The sequence below is a fragment of the Heteronotia binoei genome, chromosome 20, assembly GCF_032191835.1.
Source record: "Heteronotia binoei isolate CCM8104 ecotype False Entrance Well chromosome 20, APGP_CSIRO_Hbin_v1, whole genome shotgun sequence".
Taxonomy (NCBI): domain Eukaryota; kingdom Metazoa; phylum Chordata; class Lepidosauria; order Squamata; family Gekkonidae; genus Heteronotia; species Heteronotia binoei.
In genome coordinates this window covers 1139445-1157717 of record NC_083242.1, presented here as the reverse complement: position 1 = coordinate 1157717, position 18273 = coordinate 1139445, and the positions used below count along the sequence as shown (strand labels likewise).

At 50.6% G+C, this 18273-nt stretch overlaps 1 protein-coding gene across 1 annotated transcript in view; it reads left to right on the top strand.

Annotated features, from left to right (window-relative positions):
* The window catches only part of SLC5A11 (solute carrier family 5 member 11), a 42537-nt gene that overhangs the window by 15787 nt on the left and 8477 nt on the right, over positions 1-18273 (top strand). The window contains exons 6-11 of the mRNA XM_060260855.1: positions 4186-4291; positions 7870-7950; positions 9417-9622; positions 12460-12595; positions 13652-13759; positions 17345-17495. Of these exons, the coding sequence (XP_060116838.1) occupies positions 4186-4291; positions 7870-7950; positions 9417-9622; positions 12460-12595; positions 13652-13759; positions 17345-17495 (788 nt within the window). The remainder of the gene's footprint in view (positions 1-4185; positions 4292-7869; positions 7951-9416; positions 9623-12459; positions 12596-13651; positions 13760-17344; positions 17496-18273) is intronic.

Sequence of the window (18273 nt, the reverse complement as noted above, 5' to 3'; positions counted from 1 at the left end):
CAGCTTATTTTCTTAGTGCAATTCATTGGCTTAATATTCTTATTGGCTTCTTAATGATTTCTTCAGTGAGTCACTGAGATGAGGCCAAAATGCGGCATTGAGATGCATTCTCCTCCTGGGATGTACATCTGAAGCTGCCTTCTACTGAACCAGACCCCCCTGGGTCCATCAAAGTCAGTCTTGTCTCCTCAGACCGGCAGCTGCTCTCCAGGGTCTCAGCTGAGGTTTTTCACGCCTGCTTGCCTGGACCCTTTTGAGTTGGAGATGCCGGGGATTGAACCTGGGACCTTCTGCTTACCAAGCAGATGCTCTACCACTGAGCCACTGTCCCTCCCTCCAGAACTGTCTCCTCAAACTGGCAGCTGCTCTCCAGGGTCTCAAGCTGAGGTTTTTCATGCCTGCTTGCCTGAACCCTTTTGAGTTGGAGATGCCAGGGATTGAACCTGGGACCTTCTGCTTACCAAGCAGATGCTCTACCACTGAGCCACTGTCCCTCCCGAGTAAATCCAGATGCCTGGAAGGGGAAAGGGGATTGGAAGCCACTTTGAGACTCCTTTGGGGAGAGAAAAACAGGATATAAAAACCAGTTCTTCATTGTCACTCTTATTGTTTAGTTTAGTTTATTAGATTTATCTCCCGCCCTCCCCACTGAAGCAGACTCAGCGCTCCTTATTGTGAGCCCTTTAATGGAGGGAGTTCACGCTACAGGCATGTTTCTTGGGCAGAGGCTTTCATGTATGATTATTGTGCTTTGTTGTTTTTTGATATTGGAGTTCTAAGTGGCCTTGAGGAGGCTTGCCAACCCTCCAGGGGGAGGCTGGAGATCTCCTATAACAACTGATTTCCAGGCGACAGAGACCAGTTCCTCTGGAGGCAACGGCTGCTTTGGAGGGTGGACCCTGGGGTCTTATACCCCACTGAAGTCTCTCTCTCCCCACGCCCTGCCCTTTTCACACTTGACCCCCAAATTTCCAGGGATTCCCCAAACTTGACCTGCGACCCTCATCTTGAGCCACAAAGGGAAGTCAGGAATATAAAAATGTCAGCGGAGCACTAAGGTGAGGCCAAAGTCAATGTCTCTGAAGTGCCCAGCGGTGCCGTCAAGGCAGCTCTCCTGTGCTTTGGCAAGAGGTCTGTGTTTGTGTCGATGTGGCAGGCTGTTTGCTTTCAACCTGGACGCGAGCCACTTCAAGTCCTGCTGCCCAGGGGGAAAGCAGCAGGCAAATGTTTCCACTAGCTAAAGAAATAAAAGAAAGGGAGCAAACAACCAGGACGGAGTGACAGAAGCAGTCCCTGCTGGGGCGATTCACGAGCCAAGCCATCTGAGCAGCGGTGGGGCGGGGGCAGCACACGGAGAAGTCACCCACGCTCCACAGGGGCCTGGCTCACCCCAGTCCTCAGCAGCATGGGAGGTGACAGAGTTTAACTCCTGGGCTTGCACTGCCAGCCTGTGTGTCCAACACTGCAGGGGCTGGTCAGTGGTGGCCCCGAAGGAGAGAGGGGGACCTCACCTGGGGCAGTAGAGAGTGTCACGAGCTGCCCTGGGCAGCGGGGAAGAAGCATAGGACATTGTTCTGAACAGAGGGGGGAACGAGGGAAATGGTGGCAATTCGCCTACAGCCAACCCCAAATTATGAAAGAGACTGAAGAAATAAAGATAAGGATGTGCTTGCAACCCCTCCAAAAACCTGAAACTAATAAATTTCATTGCATAAATAGATAAAAATAATCTCAAAATAATCATAATGTATGGAACGCTCCTGTTACCAATAGCAAAGCAAAAGGTCAAATGTGCTTGGAAAGCTGGCATAATGGAGAGCCAGTTTGGTGTAGTGGTTAAGTGTGCGGACTCTTATCTGGAAGAACCGGGTTTGATTCCCCACTCCTCCACTTGAACCTGTTGGAATGGCCTTGGGTCAGCTATAGCTCTCTTATCTGGGAGGACCGGGTTTGATTCCCCACTCCTCCACTTGCACCTGCTGGAATGGCCTCGGGTCAGCCAGAGCTCTACTAGAGAGCCAGTTTGGTGTAGGGGTTAAGTGTGCGAACTCTTATCTGGGAGAACCGGGTTTGATTCCCCACTCCTCCACTTGCACCTGCTGGAATGGCCTTGGGTCAGCCAGAGCTCTCTTATCTGGGAGAACCAGGTTTGATTCCCCACTCCTCCAGTTGCAGCTGCTGGAATGGCCTTGGGTCAGCCAGAGCTCTGGCAGAGGTTGTCCTTGAAAGGGCAGCTGCTGTGGGAGCCCTCTCAGCACCACCCACCTCACAGGGTGTCTGTTGTGGGGGAGGAAGGTAAAGGAGATTGTGAGCCGCTCTGAGACTCTTCGGAGTGGAGGGCGGGATATAAATCCAATATCTTCATCTACCTCACAGGGTGTCTGTTGTGGTGGAGGAAGGGAAAGGAGATTGTGAGCTGCTCTGAGACTCTTCAGAGTGGAGGGCGGGATATAAATCCAATATCTTCATCTACCTCACAGGGTGTCTGTTGTGGGGGAGGAAGGTAAAGGAGATTGTGAGCTGCTCTGAGACTCTTTGGAGTGGAGGGCGGGATATAAATCCAATGTCTTCATCTACCTCACAGGGTGTCTGTTGTGGGGGAGGAAGGGAAAGGAGATTGTGAGCTGCTCTGAAACTCTTTGGAGTGGAGGGCGGGATATAAATCCAATATCTTCATCTACCTCACAGGGTGTCTGTTGTGGGGGTAGGAAGGTAAAGGAGATTGTGAGCTGCTCTGAAACTCTTTGGAGTGGAGGGCGGGATATAAATCCAATATCATCTTCTTCTTCATAACTTATTTGCACAAAAATGTCCGAGTATCATACAGGTTTATCAGATCCTTCCTGACCACCAACAGGAAATGGGAGGGTGCAGGGTTGCCTGTGAGTGAGAGGCATGTCTGATCCAGGGTGGGAAACACCTGGAGATTTTGGGAATGGAACTTGGGAGGGACAGGAGCTTCAGTGGGGGTACAAGGCCAAGAGTCCCCCCTCCAAAGCAGCCCTTTTCTCCAGGGGAACTGATCTCTGAAGTCTGGAGAGAAGCTGGAATTCTGGGGGACCCCCAGGCCATGCCTGGAGGCTGCTGGCATCCCTGAGATTCATAAATACTGTGGATGTCTCATTGGACCATGCCCAGCTGGTATTCTTTTTTTCTCTTATTTTAAAGGCTCATTTCTAATAACCGCAGCAGGATTAATTAACCCACTTAAATATTTCAATAAAAGCATTTCTGTTGTTCCCCCAAGACAATGTAAAATGTAAAATATTCTAGCCAAACTGGCTTGCCTGTACCGTTGGATAAGTTATTGATCTAGTTAATGGTTAAAAATATGCCCCAGGTTGCTAAAAAAAAAATCACAAGAAACAATTTCACAAGACTAAAAAAAGACATTAGAAAGCCCTTTGGAGGGGAGGGAAAGCTGAAAATATGAGCTAGATGGAGTCGATGGTCACCCCAGCAAGGAGTTCTTAGCTGCCGGTCTGAAAGGCTACATTTTTGGTTTCAGCTCTTGACCTGGAGTCACCCGGAGCTGTTTGCTTTGTAAAGAATTCTGTACTGACTCTCTGACTTCCAACTGGGCATACAAAGTATAGTTTGCATTGTGAGGGCAGGTGGGTGGATGAACTCCTACTGAAGACACCCTCTGATCCTTCCCAGCTGTACCGTCCTGCCCTGGTCATGGGACTCTCTAGTTTGGCTCCTCCTCAAGACCGTTCTGAGCACTGCCTTGGGCAGCCTGTGAATGAGAGGCATGTCTGAAAGAAGCAGCAGCAACAAGAATCCGCATGCTGTGCTGTTTAGGCAAAGCCTTAGCGAATGGGTGCACTCAGGTGCCCAGCATGACAACTCCCTCTCTGGTCTCTGAGCCCCACCGACAGCCTGCCCCTGCCCCTGGGGAGAGGCCAAGCCGGATGAAGCCCATCCAGTTCTTCTTAAAGCGCTTCCTCTAATCAATGAGCTTCTCCATTGTGGAAGAAGAGCAGGAAGCCACCTGAATGAAACCAGGCAGAGCTGGGTTGTCACCAAAAGGGCATGGAAAAGGGCAGAGACCCAGAGCTCCTCAGATGGGTGGGAAAGAGACCAGCTCTTCGTGAGCAAGGCCGGCTCCTCTTCCACTGGCCAGCAAGGGGTCTGCTATCAAAGGTTTCATTCTGGTAACCTTCTGCGTATTCTTTCCCCCAGGTGGACATATATGCTGGGGCCCTCTTCATCCAGCAGGCCTTGCACTGGGACCTCTACGTGGCTGTTAGTGGCTTGCTGCTGATCACGGCGGTTTATACAGTGGCAGGTGAGTCTGATCCATCTCTCTGCCTGCCCTGCCCTGCCCTGTCCTCCCTGCATGGCCCAGACTGGACTGATCTCATCCGATCTCAGGAGCTAAGAAAGGCCAGCCCTGTTCAGTGCTCGGATGGGAGACCACCAGGGAAGTCCAGAGTTGCTGTGCAGAGGCAGGGAATGGCCCGGCCCAACCACCTCTGGACATCTCTTGTCTACGTAAGTCTCCATATAGCATTGGGAAAAGTGCAGAAAAGGGCAACTAGAATGATTAAAGGGTTGGAACACTTTCCCTATGAAGAAAGGTTAAAACGCTTGGGGCTCTTTAGCTTGGAGAAACGTCGCCTGCAGGGTGACATGATAGAGGTTTACAAGAATATGCATGGGATGGAGAAAGTAGAGAAAGAAGTACTTTTCTCCCTTTCTCACAATACACGGACTCGTGGGCATTCGATGAAATTGCAGAGCAGACAGGTTAAAACGGATAAAAGGAAGTACTTCTTCACCCAAAGGGTGATTGACACGTGGAATTCACTGCCACAGGAAGTGGTGGAGGCTACAAGCATAGCCAGCTTCAAGAGGGGGTTAGATAAAAATATGGAGCAGAGGTCCATCAGTGGCTATTAGCCACAGTGTGTGTGTGTTTGTGTGTGTGTGTGTATATATAAATTTTCGGCCACTGTGTGACACAGAGTGTTGGACTGGAGGGGCCATTGGCCTGATCCAACATGGCTTCTTTTATGTTCTCATGTGCCACAGAGTGTTGGACTGGAGGGGTCATTGGCCTGATTCAACATGGCTTCTCTTATGTTCTTATGTGACACAGAGTGTTGGACTGGATGGGCCATAGGCCTGATCCAACATGGCTTCTCTTATGTTCTTATGTGACACAGAGGTTGGACTGGATGGGCCATTGGCCTGATCCAACATGGCTTCTCTTATGTGACACAGAGTGTTGGACTGGAGGGGCCACTGGCCTGATCCAATATGGCTTCTCTTATGTTCTTATGTGACACAGAGTGTTGGACTGGAGGGGCCATTGGCCTGATCCAACATGGCTTCTCTTATGTTCTTAAGTCAGCTGTGACTCCATGTCACTTTACACACTTACGCACACACACACGCACACATATGCCTATCTATCTATAACAATGTTCAAGGCAACTAACAACACAGAGATCTAAAATGTACAATAATAAACCATAAGACAGCAATAATAAAATCAACAGCATTAAATCAGCAGGCAGCGATCACATCAGAGACTTAGCATGCAAATCATCCAGTCACAGAAAGAACTCCTTGTTACATTTAAGAAACCCAGAGATGCTAAAACCAATAGCTGATGAAACCATGAAATAAAACCCTCGTCAACAAACACAGTAAGAGTGTTTTCAAGAATCACAGAGCTGGAGGGGGCCGTAGAGGCCATCTAGTCCAGCACCCTGCTCAATGCAGGATCGACCTAAAGCATCCCTGACCAGTGACCCATTAGGTGGGGGGGGGGAATTTGGCAATCCCATTTCCTGTGGATGGAGAGGCAGCTGGAATGTGGTTGTGTGAATGGGTTTGACCCATATCTGGTCACTGTCTCCCTGAACGCCAGACAACTAATGATGGACATTCAGAAGACAGAATGTCCATTCCTGAGGGCATCATCAGTGCTCAGCATGTGAGGATGGCAGAGCTCTACCCCAAGGGCAGCAAGAACTTCTTTTACTATTTGCTTTCCTACACGCTGAGGATTAATTTGGACCCAAATTGAGCCAGGGATAGAAAACCTTGGCTTGTTGAATGAGTGGCTGCCCATTCACAATGCTTGCTGAACTCCTACAGCCACTATCCATCCCATACTTGTCACCTTGTGCAAAAGTAACTGAAGGGCCTGAGCACACATCAGAAACCTGTGGGGCCATTCTCTGCGGAGAACACTTGCATGTCATGATGGGCTATACATAAGTTTCCTCACGCTCCAGATCAGGAAAAGAGTTTGGGGAGAAGACTTAAACCCCCTCTGTCTGCAGTACAGATTGAAATTGGGGCCTTGTGCAGCTTTGAATTAAGCTGCACACACACAGAATTCCCAGGCCATTTTGGCGACCAAGAGCCAGGGTGGAGCTCTGTGGAACACAAGGACTTTGAGATGAAGCCCCTGACAGGGCCAAAGCCTGCCCCCCCCCTCCTCCCAAAACCATTTTGTAAAACCAGCCTGGGCTCCTTTGTTTAGCCCAGACACTAAACCCCTCTTGAACATCGTCACAGGTGGTGATAAAATCTAAGATGAACTCATTTTGCCAATGAAGAAAAGTCATGCAGGGAGCGGTGGCCTTTCTTAAGATACCCATAGCATATTATTGCACAGGTTTCGCTTCCGTGAAGGTGACCTAGATAAACAGAGATGTTTCTCAAGGAGGAAGTGACAGGAAAATTTTAGCTCATGAGGAAATGAGAAAACGCGGAGGGTGGTTTAAGCGGGCAATGCAAAACCTTGGTTGGCTTCCAGAGATTAAGAAGAAGATGAAAGTTGCCAGAGACGGGATTATTCTGTTGTGGCCTCCATCACGAACTGTCACCACTTCTAATCTGAAGTGTGCAAGCACTTGAAAGCATACACCAGGAAGAAGACTTTGTTGGTCCTCCAGGTGCCTGACTGGACCCAAACTTGGTTCTGCTGCTTTAGACCAACACAGCTCCTGACCTGAACCCACTTCTTCTAATGTGCTGCAAATCTTCTTTCTTTGTGTGGGTCCCTGTTCATTCATGAAGAGAAGTTTGAGTTGGCAAAACTACAACTTTTGACGCAGGGGCTGCTTAAAAGAGGCAGTGCTTTCCCTATGAAGAAAGGTTAAAACGTTTGGGGGCTCTTTAGCTTAGAGAAACGTCGACTGCGGGGTGACATGATAGAGGTTTACAAGATGATGCATGGGATGGAGAAAGTAGAGAAAGAAGTCCTTTTCTCCCTTTCTCACAATACAAGAACTCGTGGGCATTCGATGAAATTGCTGAGCAGACAGGTTAAAACGGATAAAAGGAAGTACTTCTTCACCCAAAGGGTGATTAACATGTGGAATTCCCTGCCACTGGCCTGATCCAACAGGGCTTCTCTTATGTTCTTACGTGACACAGAGTGTTGGACTGGATGGGCCACTGGCCTGATCCAATATGGCTTCTCTTATGTCCTTATGTGACGCAGAGTGTTGGACTGGATGGGCCATTGGCCTGATCCAACATGGCATCTCTTATGTCCTTATGTGATGCAGAGTGTTGGACTGGATGGGCCATTGGCCTGATCCAACAGGGCTTCTCTTATGTTCTTATGTGACACAGAGTGTTGGACTGGATGGGCCATTGGCCTGATCCAACAAGGCTTCTCTTATATTCTTATGTGACACAGAGTGTTGGACTGGATGGCCCATTGGCCTGATCCAACATGGCTTCTCTTATGTTCTTATGAAAGAACCTCAGTCCGGCATGTTCTGTCAGCTGCTCCTTCAGGGCACACCAGGCCTCTGAAGCCTTGAGGCTTTTAGCTGCCTGCCCAAACAGGTGGCCACCCCCAAGTCCTCATCCCTCCACCTCCTCCTCTCTCGGCAGGTGGCCTGGCGGCTGTGATCTACACGGACACCCTGCAGACGGGCATCATGCTGGCCGGCGCTCTCACCCTCATGGGCTTCAGTGAGTAGTTTTTTTTAAACATTTCCTCTTCTGGCTATAATACAACAAAGCAAGCAAATAAGGGTGTTCTTGTGTTTTGCAACTACCCTTCCAGTGCTTTGTGTCAGCCTGGTCTTGCATGCCTTTCTGGCAAGGAGCATTTAAACGTTAAAGGGACCCCCTCAACCCATGCTTCCGGCCAGCCCAAAGTCTCATGTGCCTGAATGCTGTAGCTTCTTGGCATTCAGGGGAGCAAGACCCGGCTGGCAGGAAACATGCAAAAGGCTTCCCCCTTTAAATTCCTCTTACTAGCTGCAAGGGGCGGGTCCTGGAGCTTTTTTTAAAAAGGCAGTGATGCTAACTAGTATAAGTCACAAAAGATAACACACCAATGAGACTGATAAAAATCAGGAGTGTGCTGAATTAATTTTGCTCAGGGAACTTCTGATTCCATACACAATTCTTGCAGAGTTGGTTAGCCTGAAATGCACAGCTTCATGTGTGTGGCTGCATTGTATTTCTACCCTGCAGGAAAAGCACACAGCCAATCGTATCAAGAGGGGCTAAGAAACAGGAGCTCCTGCAGAAGAAGGGTGAGAGTTGGGCATATTCTACAGAAGAATTAAGGCCAGGGCTCAGAAACAGAGCAGAATCAACATGGCACCTGAGGGTTTTTTGGCCACTGTGTGACACAGAGTGTTGGACTGGAGGGGCCATTGGCCTGACCCAACAGGGCTTCTCTTATGTTCTTATGTGACACAGCGTGTTGGACTGGATGGGCCATTGGCCTGACCCAACAGGGCTTCTCTTATGTTCTTATGTGACACAGAGTGTTGGACTGGATGGGCCATTGGCCTGACCCAACACGGCTTTTCTTCTGCTCTTATGTGACACAGAGTGTTGGACTGGATGGGCCATTGTCCTGATCCAACATAGCTTCTCTTATGTTCTTATGTGACACTGAGTGTTGGACTGGAGGGGTCATTGTCCTGATCCAACATGGCTTCTCTTATGTTCTTATGTGACACAGAGTGTTGGACTGGATGGGCCATTGTCCTGATCCAACTCGGCTTCTCTTCTGTTCTTATGTGACACAGAGTGCTGGACTGGGTGGGCCATTGCCCTGATCCAACATGGCTTGATCTGCAAATTCAGGCACATGAGAGCTAGCTGTCAGGAAACATGTAAAAGCTTTAAATGCTTCTTGCCAGAGGGTTGGGGGTCTCTTGTGCCGGAATGCCCACCAGCATAGCTGTTTGGAGATCAGCCCTGCTAGACCCCCATCCTGCTGGCAAGAAGGATTTAAACTTTCAAATGCTTTCAGACAGCCCAAGACGTTTAGCCATTTTGAATTCACACATGCAAAACCCCACCTGGCTGGCAAGGGGTACTGAAATGGGCTACCAGCCTCATCCTCAAGCGTTCAACAAAGTAACCCATCTGTCAACTGCAGATTTCTGTCTCCCCCCCACTTCCCCATTTCCCAGGCTTTGCCAAAGTTGGAGGGCTGGAAGACCTGCAGAACAGATACTTCAAGGCCATTGCCAGCAGCCACCAGGGAAACAGCAGCTGCGGACTGCCCAGAGAAGACGCCTTTCGCATATTCCGGGACCCCGTGACCTCTGACCTCCCATGGCCAGGGGTCCTGGTGGGAATGACCATCCCCTCACTGTGGTACTGGTGCACAGACCAGGTGAGACCCGGCTGGCTGCCCCTGGGAGCAAAGTGCTCTCCGTGAGCGACCTGAGGAGAGAAAGGAGGGGCCAGCAAGCCAGTGCAGAAGCCCTCTGCTGCCCTGTAGCCCTGCATCCTGAGGGAGAAGAATTCACATCATTCTCTCACACATTATTGGTTTTGTTCTGTGCTCTGGGATGGATCTCCTCCTCCTCTTTAATTGCCCAATCCTGGCAAGCCAGGCTCTGCTCAATATAGGAGTGCCAGGCCTCTGGTCCAGGCGAGGGTTCCCCAACCCACTGGCCCACAGTGGGCCGGCAGAGGGAACCTCTCCCGACGTCGTCGGCGTGATGACGTCACCTGGAAGTGACATCATCGTGCCAGCAACCACTCTAGGCGTTTTCAGGAAAACTCTACAGTTTTCCTGGATGCTCTAGCCATTTGGGAGTGAAAACTCTATGGCACAATAGGTATCATAGAGTTTTCCCCTCCCAAATGGCTAGAGCGTCTGGGGAAAACATAGTTTCCCCAGAAACGCCTAGAGGAGCACAATGACGTCACTTCCGCAGGGGACTTGGCAACCCGAGATCGATGTCCACGATAAGTAATAAAAACAATACATGAGCTAAAAACAACCCAGTATATAAACATTAAAATTTCTCAAAACAGTCTCAGCTGACATCCTGTGAGTGTTTTGTAGACAGTCTGGACTACCACGGCATCAAAATGGGAGGGGAAGGGAGGCTTATGAAGGGTCCTGGGAGGGAGGGGGGTGGAAAAAGGAAAAGAGGCCAGCCGGAATAGAACTGTTGCTGCCCTCAATCAATCGCCTGGTGGAATATCTCTGCCTTACAGGCTCTGTGAAATTGCAGAAGGTCCCTCGGGGCCCTGATGGAGTTTGACAGAGAGTTCCACCAGGTTGGGGCCAGCACTGAGAAGGTCCTGGCTCTGGCTGAGGGCAGCCAGACCTCCCTAGGGGGCAGGGATCACCAAGCAAGTTGCTATTAGTAGAGGGCAATTCTCTTCTAGGAGTATTCCAGAGGAGATGGTCCCTTAGATACACTGGTCCCAAACTGCTCAAGGCCTTAAGGGTCTTGTAATGTAAGAGCTGCACCACCCTCAGCTTAACAGGGGTCTGAACATGAGGGGAAGGGCTCAGCTTCTATGCTTTAGAAGGAACTGGTTGGCCACCATGAAAGACAGGAGGCTGGACTAGATGGACCCTCCCTGGTCTGACCCAGCAGGGCTCTTCTGATGCTCTTCTCAGGGGAAGGCCTCGGCCTCTCTGCCCTGTTGTTGCCCCTTCAGAGGAACTGGTTGGCCACCATGAGAGACAGGAGGCTGGACTAGATGGACCCTCCCTGGTCTGACCCAGCAGGGCTCCTCTGATGTTCTTCTCAGGGGACGGCCTTGGCCTCTCTGCCCTGTTGTTGGCCCTCCAGAGGAACTGGCGGGCCTCTGTGTGAGACAGGAGGCTGGACTGGATGGACCCTCACTGGTCTGACCCAGCAGGGTTCTTCTGAGGTTCTTCTCAGGGGAAGGCCTCAACCTCTCTGCCCTGTTGTTGGCCCTCCAGAGGAACTGGCGGGCCTCTGTGTGAGACAGGAGGCTGGACTGGATGGACCCTCACTGGTCTGACCCAGCAGGGTTCTTCTGAGATTCTTCTCAGGGGAAGGCCTCAGCCTCTCTGCCCTTTGTTGGCCCTTCAGAGGAACTGGGTGGCCACTGTGTGAGGCAGGAGGCTGGACTAGATGGACCCTCCCTGGTCTGACCCAGCAGGGCTCTTCTGATGTTCTTCTCAGGGGAAGGCCTCCGCCTCTCTGCCCTGTTGTTGGCCCTCCAGAGGAACTGGCTGGCCCCTGTGTGAGACAGGAGGCTGGACTAGATGGACCCTCACTGGTCAGATCCAGCAGGGCTCTTCTGAGGTTCTTCTCAGGGGAAGGCCTCAGCCTCTGTGGCCTGTTGTTGACCCTCCAGAGGAACTGGCTGGCCACTGTGTGAGGCAGGAGGCTGGACTAGATGGACCCTCCCTGGTCTGACCCAGCAGGGCTCTTCTGATGTTCTTCTCAGGGGAAGGCCTCAGCCTCTCTGCCCTGTTGTTGGCCCTCCAGAGGAACTGGTTAGCCACTGTGTGAGACAGGAGGCTGGACTAGATGGACCCTCACTGGTCAGATCCAGCAGGGCTCTTCTGAGGTTCTTCTCAGGGGAAGGCCTCAGCCTCTCTGCCCTGTTGTTGGCCCTCCAGAGGAACTGGTTAGCCACTGTGTGAGACAGGAGGCTGGACTAGATGGACCCTCACTGGTCAGATCCAGCAGGGCTCTTCTGAGGTTCTTCTCAGGGGAAGGCCTCAGCCTCCATGCCCTGTTGTTGGCCCTCCAGAGGAACTGGTTGGCCACAGTGTGAGGCAGGAGGCTGGACTGGATGGACCCTCCCTGGTCTTACCCAGCAGGGATCTCCTGATGTTCTTCTCAGGGGAAGGCCTCGGCCTCTCTGCCCTGTTGTTGGCCCTCCAAGGGGACTGACTGGCCACTGTGTGAGACAGGAGGCTGGACTAGATGGACTTTCCCTGGTCTGATCAGCAGGGCTCTTCTGATGCTCTTAACATCTCCCCCCCAAAAAAAAACCCCAAGTAGTGTGTCCCTGACACCAGTCTTGGAGTGCTTTCTGGATGTTGCTCTGAATTCACTGCTGTCATTTTCCTCACATTGTTATTTCTGAAGCCATAAATACGATGGTGGAAGACAGGAGGGCCTGGCGTGACTTTGTTGGACTCGACTGTGCGACTGAGCAACAATTCTCAGATGTCTCAGTTTGCCTTCTGAGGCCCTGGACCCAACCTGTCTCCTTCTCCCCCAGGTCATTGTTCAGAGGTCGTTGGCAGCCAAGTCCCTCTCTCACGCCAAGGGCGGGTCCTTGCTGGCCTCCTACCTGAAGGTCCTGCCTCTTTTCATGATGGTTTTCCCGGGCATGATCAGCCGCATCCTCTATCCAGGTGAGAAGCAAGAGGCAGGTGGGGGGTGGCCACAGGTGTGGGGGGAGGGGGGCTAGGACTGCCACTTCTAATTTGGGAAAGGTATGGAGCCTGGGTGGACAGGGACCTCAGGGGGGCATGATGCCAAAGAAGCCGCCGTCCGTAGCATCCGTTTCCTCCAGGGTCTAGAGATGATCTTCAATTCTGGGGGATCCCCAGGCCCCACCTGGAGGGTTGGTATCCATGTCTAATGCCTTCTGTCCAGGGTCACCCTTGCATAGGCACAACGTCCTCTTGGATCTGTTAAAAACACATGAATGAAAAACGGAGGATAATTTCCACAAGAGGATTTGTGGTGGGTCGTTTGGGTCGACGCTGCCCAGAGGTGAAACTGGCCGCCCACAGCAGATTCTAGAAGCGACACAGAAGGGCTGAGGTGGTTTTGGGGGGGAGGCTTCAGGGTGGGGGAGGCGTTTGGCAAGCGTGAGTTTTGAGGCTTTGTGATTGGTTCCTTGAGACACATGCTGGATCCTGTTCAGTAGTTCCCAGCCCAGAAACCGCTGTTTCTGCCTCTAAAGGAGACAAGCCCAGATTTGCAGGGGTGCCGGTTCAGCCCAAATGAGGGCTACTTTGTATGATTTTGTGCGGGAATTCTTGTCCACTTGTGGGTTGTGATGGTTTCCCTTCTGTTCTCTAAAGCTCTCCGTTTCTCCTCGTGGTTTTGCTTTTAAAGTCATGGTTGTTTTTAATTAAAAGAGCCCCGTGGCGCAGAGTGCTAAAGCTGCAGTACTGCAGTCGGAGTCCTCTGCTCACGACCTGAGTTCGATCCCAGCAAAAGCTGGTTCAGGTAGCTGGCTCCAGGTTGACTCAGCCTTCCATCCTTCCGAGGTCGGTCAAATGAGTCCCCAGCTTACTGGGGGGAAAGCGGAGATGACTGGGGAAGGCAAGGGCAAACCACTCCTTAAAAGTCTGCTGTGAAAACGTTGTGAAAGCAACATCACTCCAGAGTCGGAAACGACTGGTGCTTGCACAAGGAACCTTTCCTTTTCTCCTGTTTTTAATTGTGTTGTGTTGCAGATCTGGTGGCCTGTGCCGACCCGGAAACCTGCAGACGAATCTGCGGCAACCCTTCTGGATGTTCTGACATCGCTTATCCGAAACTCGTCATCGAACTTCTGCCAATTGGTAAGGGACAGTTCTGTGACCCAAAGGGCCTTGGGAACTGTCAAGGGCACAGCGGCCTGTGGGTCAGTGGGGCTGGGGAACTACTCAGAGACCCACATTCCCATTTTGCGGCATTTCCCACTGTATCCTAGTTCTAGCCACTTTCAGCTTCACCAGTTTGGATTTGTCCAGGATACTTTAAGGACGGCCTTCTCTGCGCAAACATACCTTTGTATTCAGGTGTATGTATTTATTCATTTACTGCTTTTATATGCCACCTTTCTCCTGAGTGGGGACTTGAGGTAGCTGCCATGGGTCTCCTTACCTCCATTTTATCCTCACAACCACCCTGAGAGTATGTGACTGGCCCTGGGTCACCCAGCGAGCGTCCATGGCAGAAATGGGGATTTGAACCTGTTACTCTATTTGCTACAGAAGGCTGGCCCCCCAAGGGTATGACTGGGGACGTTGCGTCATGGCCCCCCAGCTTTTCAGGTGTGGTGGGCAAGGTGGTTTCAATTTGACCTCTTATTATAGGTAGCGGCTGTATTTTAATTTATCTTGTGGAAAGCCTTGAACAACAGATGCTCTTAACATCTCATATATATATATATATATATATATATAAATAGTGCTTATATATAAAATGCTGTCCTATCTTACAGGGCTGGTAATTGCTATGGGGGGGTGTTACCTGCTGCCCTTTCATTCTTGGGCATTCTTATAGACCTGAGCTATCTGGATTTGTTATTATGATATTGCAGAATCATTTTATTGTTTTATCTTATGTTTTAAAATTGGTGTGAGCTGCCCTGAGCCTACGTGCAGGGAAGGGCGGGATATAAATTTAATCTGTCAGTAAGGATTCCAAGATAATAGGAATGATTCACCCGGAACACGGAATGTATTCCAAGGAAATCACTCCTGTTATTACTAGTAGTAAATCACCAGAGCTCTTAGCCTCATATTGCAGTTGTGGGGGGTGTAGTGGGGGGGGGGAGAAGTTAAGGTTGGGTGCTTCACCTCATGAGTTTGTGGCAGAGGCCAGATTTGAACCGACAGCTTTCCTGATCACTGCTCAGCCCCTGAGCCATTCCACTACAAGCAGCATAAATGAAACAATTATGTATTTTTCAGCAGTGGTCTAACCTTGTACCATTCCACGTCTTGGAAAGCCAACTTCATCTTAATCTCTGCTGGCTTTTAGAGTTCAGATCAAAGCTGTGTTCTTTCGGAGAGCTTTAAAAGACAACTATATTTATTTTTAGTTGACTGTGATGGTGGCTTTTGGGGGGGGAGGAGAGTGTGAGTCCCAAGATGACGTTTGTTCATTTTGCAGTATTGTTTTTAAACCCTGCATCATCATTTGTAACATGGTTGAGAGCTGATGTGGGATCAAAAGGTGGGCTACAAAAGACAGAAGTGATCTGTGTGCCATCACAACGACATTACAACTCGAGGGGAACGTGTATAAGTTGTGAGGTCAGAAGTTCCTGATTCAAACTGTACCTTAACTATGAAGGTGCTAACGGGTCTTAAGAAAGTTATTATGCAATTTTGGGCTGTATCGAGAGAAGTCTAGTGTCCAGATCACATGAAGTGATGGTATCGCTTTACTCTGCTCTGGTAGGACCTCACCTGGAGTCTTGTGTTCAGTTTTGGGCACCACATGTTAAGAAGGATATAGACAAGCTGGAACGAGTCCAGGGGAGGGCGACAAAGATGGCGAAGGGTCTGGAGACCAAGTCCTGTGAGGAAAGGTTGAAGGAGCTGGGGGTGTTTAGCCTGGAGAGGAGGCGGCTGAGAGGTGATATATCAGAGTGATATGTTCACCATCTTCAAGTACTTGAAGGGCTGTCCTCTAGAGGATGGTGTGGAATTGTTTTCTGTGACCCCGGAAGGTAGGACCAGAACCAATGGGTTGAAATTAAATCAAGAGAGTTTCCAGCTCAACATTAGGAAGATTTTCCTGACCATTAGAGCAGTTCCTCACTGAAACAGGCTTCCTCCTGGGGAGGTGGTGGGCTCTCCTTCCTTGGAGGTTTTTCAACAGAGGCTAGATGGCCCTCTGACAGCAATGAGGATCCTGTGAATTTAGGGGGAGGCGTTTGTGAGTTCCCTGCATTGTGCAGGGGGTTGGACTAGATGACCCTGGAGGTCCCTTCCAACTCTAGGATTCTATGATTATTTTCTCAGTCCCATCATATGGAATATAGAGCTCACTGGCCTAATGCATAGGGGCTGTTCTAAGGTTGGAGAGGTTATGCAGCCATCAAGTCAGAAAGAGGCAGGCACTGAAATGTGGAGCATTTGGAGAGGATGCTAATTTTCAGTTACAAACGTGTGTTTAGAACTCCATGGGCAGAGTCACCGCTTAGCACAACCGCTGTGCCCTCAGCTCTCACCTGTCACTCCGTTAGCAGGCAGCTGAGGCTGTCCCTGTGATTACAGGAGTCATAAAGGAGTTGTGCATGGAACACGCTGTCCTGTGGCCACAGCGAGGACGGAAGCAGTCTAGACTGCAAGTTGGCCGTTATAAGCTTCATAGGGAAGAGCCATCTATTATGATACAGGAGCTACAAAACCATCAGTGTTAGATTTATTCAGCATATTATTTGGCTTTCCCTCTAATCGCACAAATCACTTCCATGTTTAAAGGGAAACTGTGGCTGAGATAATCTGCCCTTGAAAGTGAGCCTTGGGAGGTTTAAGATTTTGATCTACCTGGCAAGCGAGTGGGGTCTGAACAGTCATTTGAAGAGCTCTTCTGGGTTTTTAGCCTCCATGGGAGGTGACCCGTTTCTCTCAGAGTGGATGTAAGTAAGCTTGTAGAGTCAAAGGGTTGGAAGGGACCTCCAGGGTCATCTAGCCTAATTCACAAATATCCCCCCTCCCACACCCCAGTGACCCCTCCTTTATGCCCAGAAGATGGCAAAACAAAACAAAACAAAAACCCTCCAAGATCCCTGCAAATCTGGCCTGGAGAAAAATTGCTGCCTGGCCCCAAAGTGTTAATCAACATTTCCCTGGCTGCGTAAGAAGGGGCCATGAGAGCTAGGCCCTGCTGCAGCCCTTCCTGCCCTCCTTCTCATGATCTGCCCAAATTCACAGGACCTTCATTGCTGTCAGAGGGCCATCTAGCCTCTGTTGAAAAACCTCCAAGGAAGGAGAGCCCACCACCTCCCCAGGAGGAAGCCTGTCCCACTGAGGAATCGCTCTAAGGGTCAGGAATCATAGAGTTGGAAGGGACCTCCAGTGTCATCTAGTCCAACCCCCTGCACAATGCAGGAAACTCACAAACCCCTCCCCCTAAATTCACAGGATCTTCATCGCTGTCAGATGGCCCTCTAGCCTCTGTTGAAAAACCTCCAAGGAAGGAGAGCCCACCACCTCCCGAGAAGGAAGCCTGTTCCACTGAGGAACCGCTCTGACAGTCAGGAAGTTCTTCCTGTTGTTTAGCTGGAAAACTCATTTGCTTTTTGCTCAGCAGGTGACCCAGACGGCAGAGTTATTTTTCTCAGTGGCAAGCACGCATACTTGGTTCAGGCTAAGGCTTGTGACCTCTGGCAGGCTGGCTCCACAATTCCCGCTCTTTTTGGTTTCCAGGGCTCAGGGGGCTCATGATGGCCGTCATGATCGCGGCGTTGATGTCCTCCTTAACCTCCATCTTCAACAGCGCCAGCACCATTTTCACCATGGACCTCTGGCGGCATTTCAGGCCTCTGTCTTCAGAATGGGAACTGATGATCGTTGGCAGGTGAGAGACGCAGCCCACGGCACACACCTTCAGAAACCCCTGGGTCTTTTTGAATTCCAGCGGATCCACTTGCTTTCACCATCTGTGATCCTGGATCTGGATAGACCCAACAGAGAAAGTGTTCCTGTTAGCCTCTGCAACTCAGGGAGTGAATCTGCTTTGTGGAAAGGTCGCAGGAAGCTTCTGGCAGTGTTCTTCCAAACTGGCTTTGTCTTCAGATAATCCCTTTCTACACTGATCTGTCTGCCATGAAGCCCCTGCCCCATGCAGAAGATTCTGGGGCCTGCTCTGTGTTGCATGAAGAGCTCACCTAACACAGTGGGCAGCTCCTTTTGGGCCTCATGGTTGCCCTACGTGGACAGTCTGCCCCTTGGAATAGACCCGACACTCTCAGGGGCTGTGCGTTACAGCCATGGCAGGCAGGCTGGTTGTGAGGGAAGCACACTTGCCATTCCCGATCGTCTCATGGTGCAACCAGTGATAAGCCCCTGAGGAATCCCAAATTCTGTGGATGCAGTTTGGAAACTGGTGCCTAAGGGCTAAAGCGGGGAGGGGGTCAGATATGTGACCTGGGGGCAAATTAGGCCCCTGAGCAACTGGCTCTTGTTTGCTTCCTTCTCCCCCTCTCTTCCTTCCTTCTGCATCTCAGCTTGCTTTACAAGGCTTGCTCAATCACACAGCAGAGCTACAGAGCAAAACCTCAATTTTCTCCATTGGTTGAGGCTCCTCCCCCTCCTGGTCCCCTGGGGAGGGAGGGAAAGAGCCAGCGCTTCCTTAG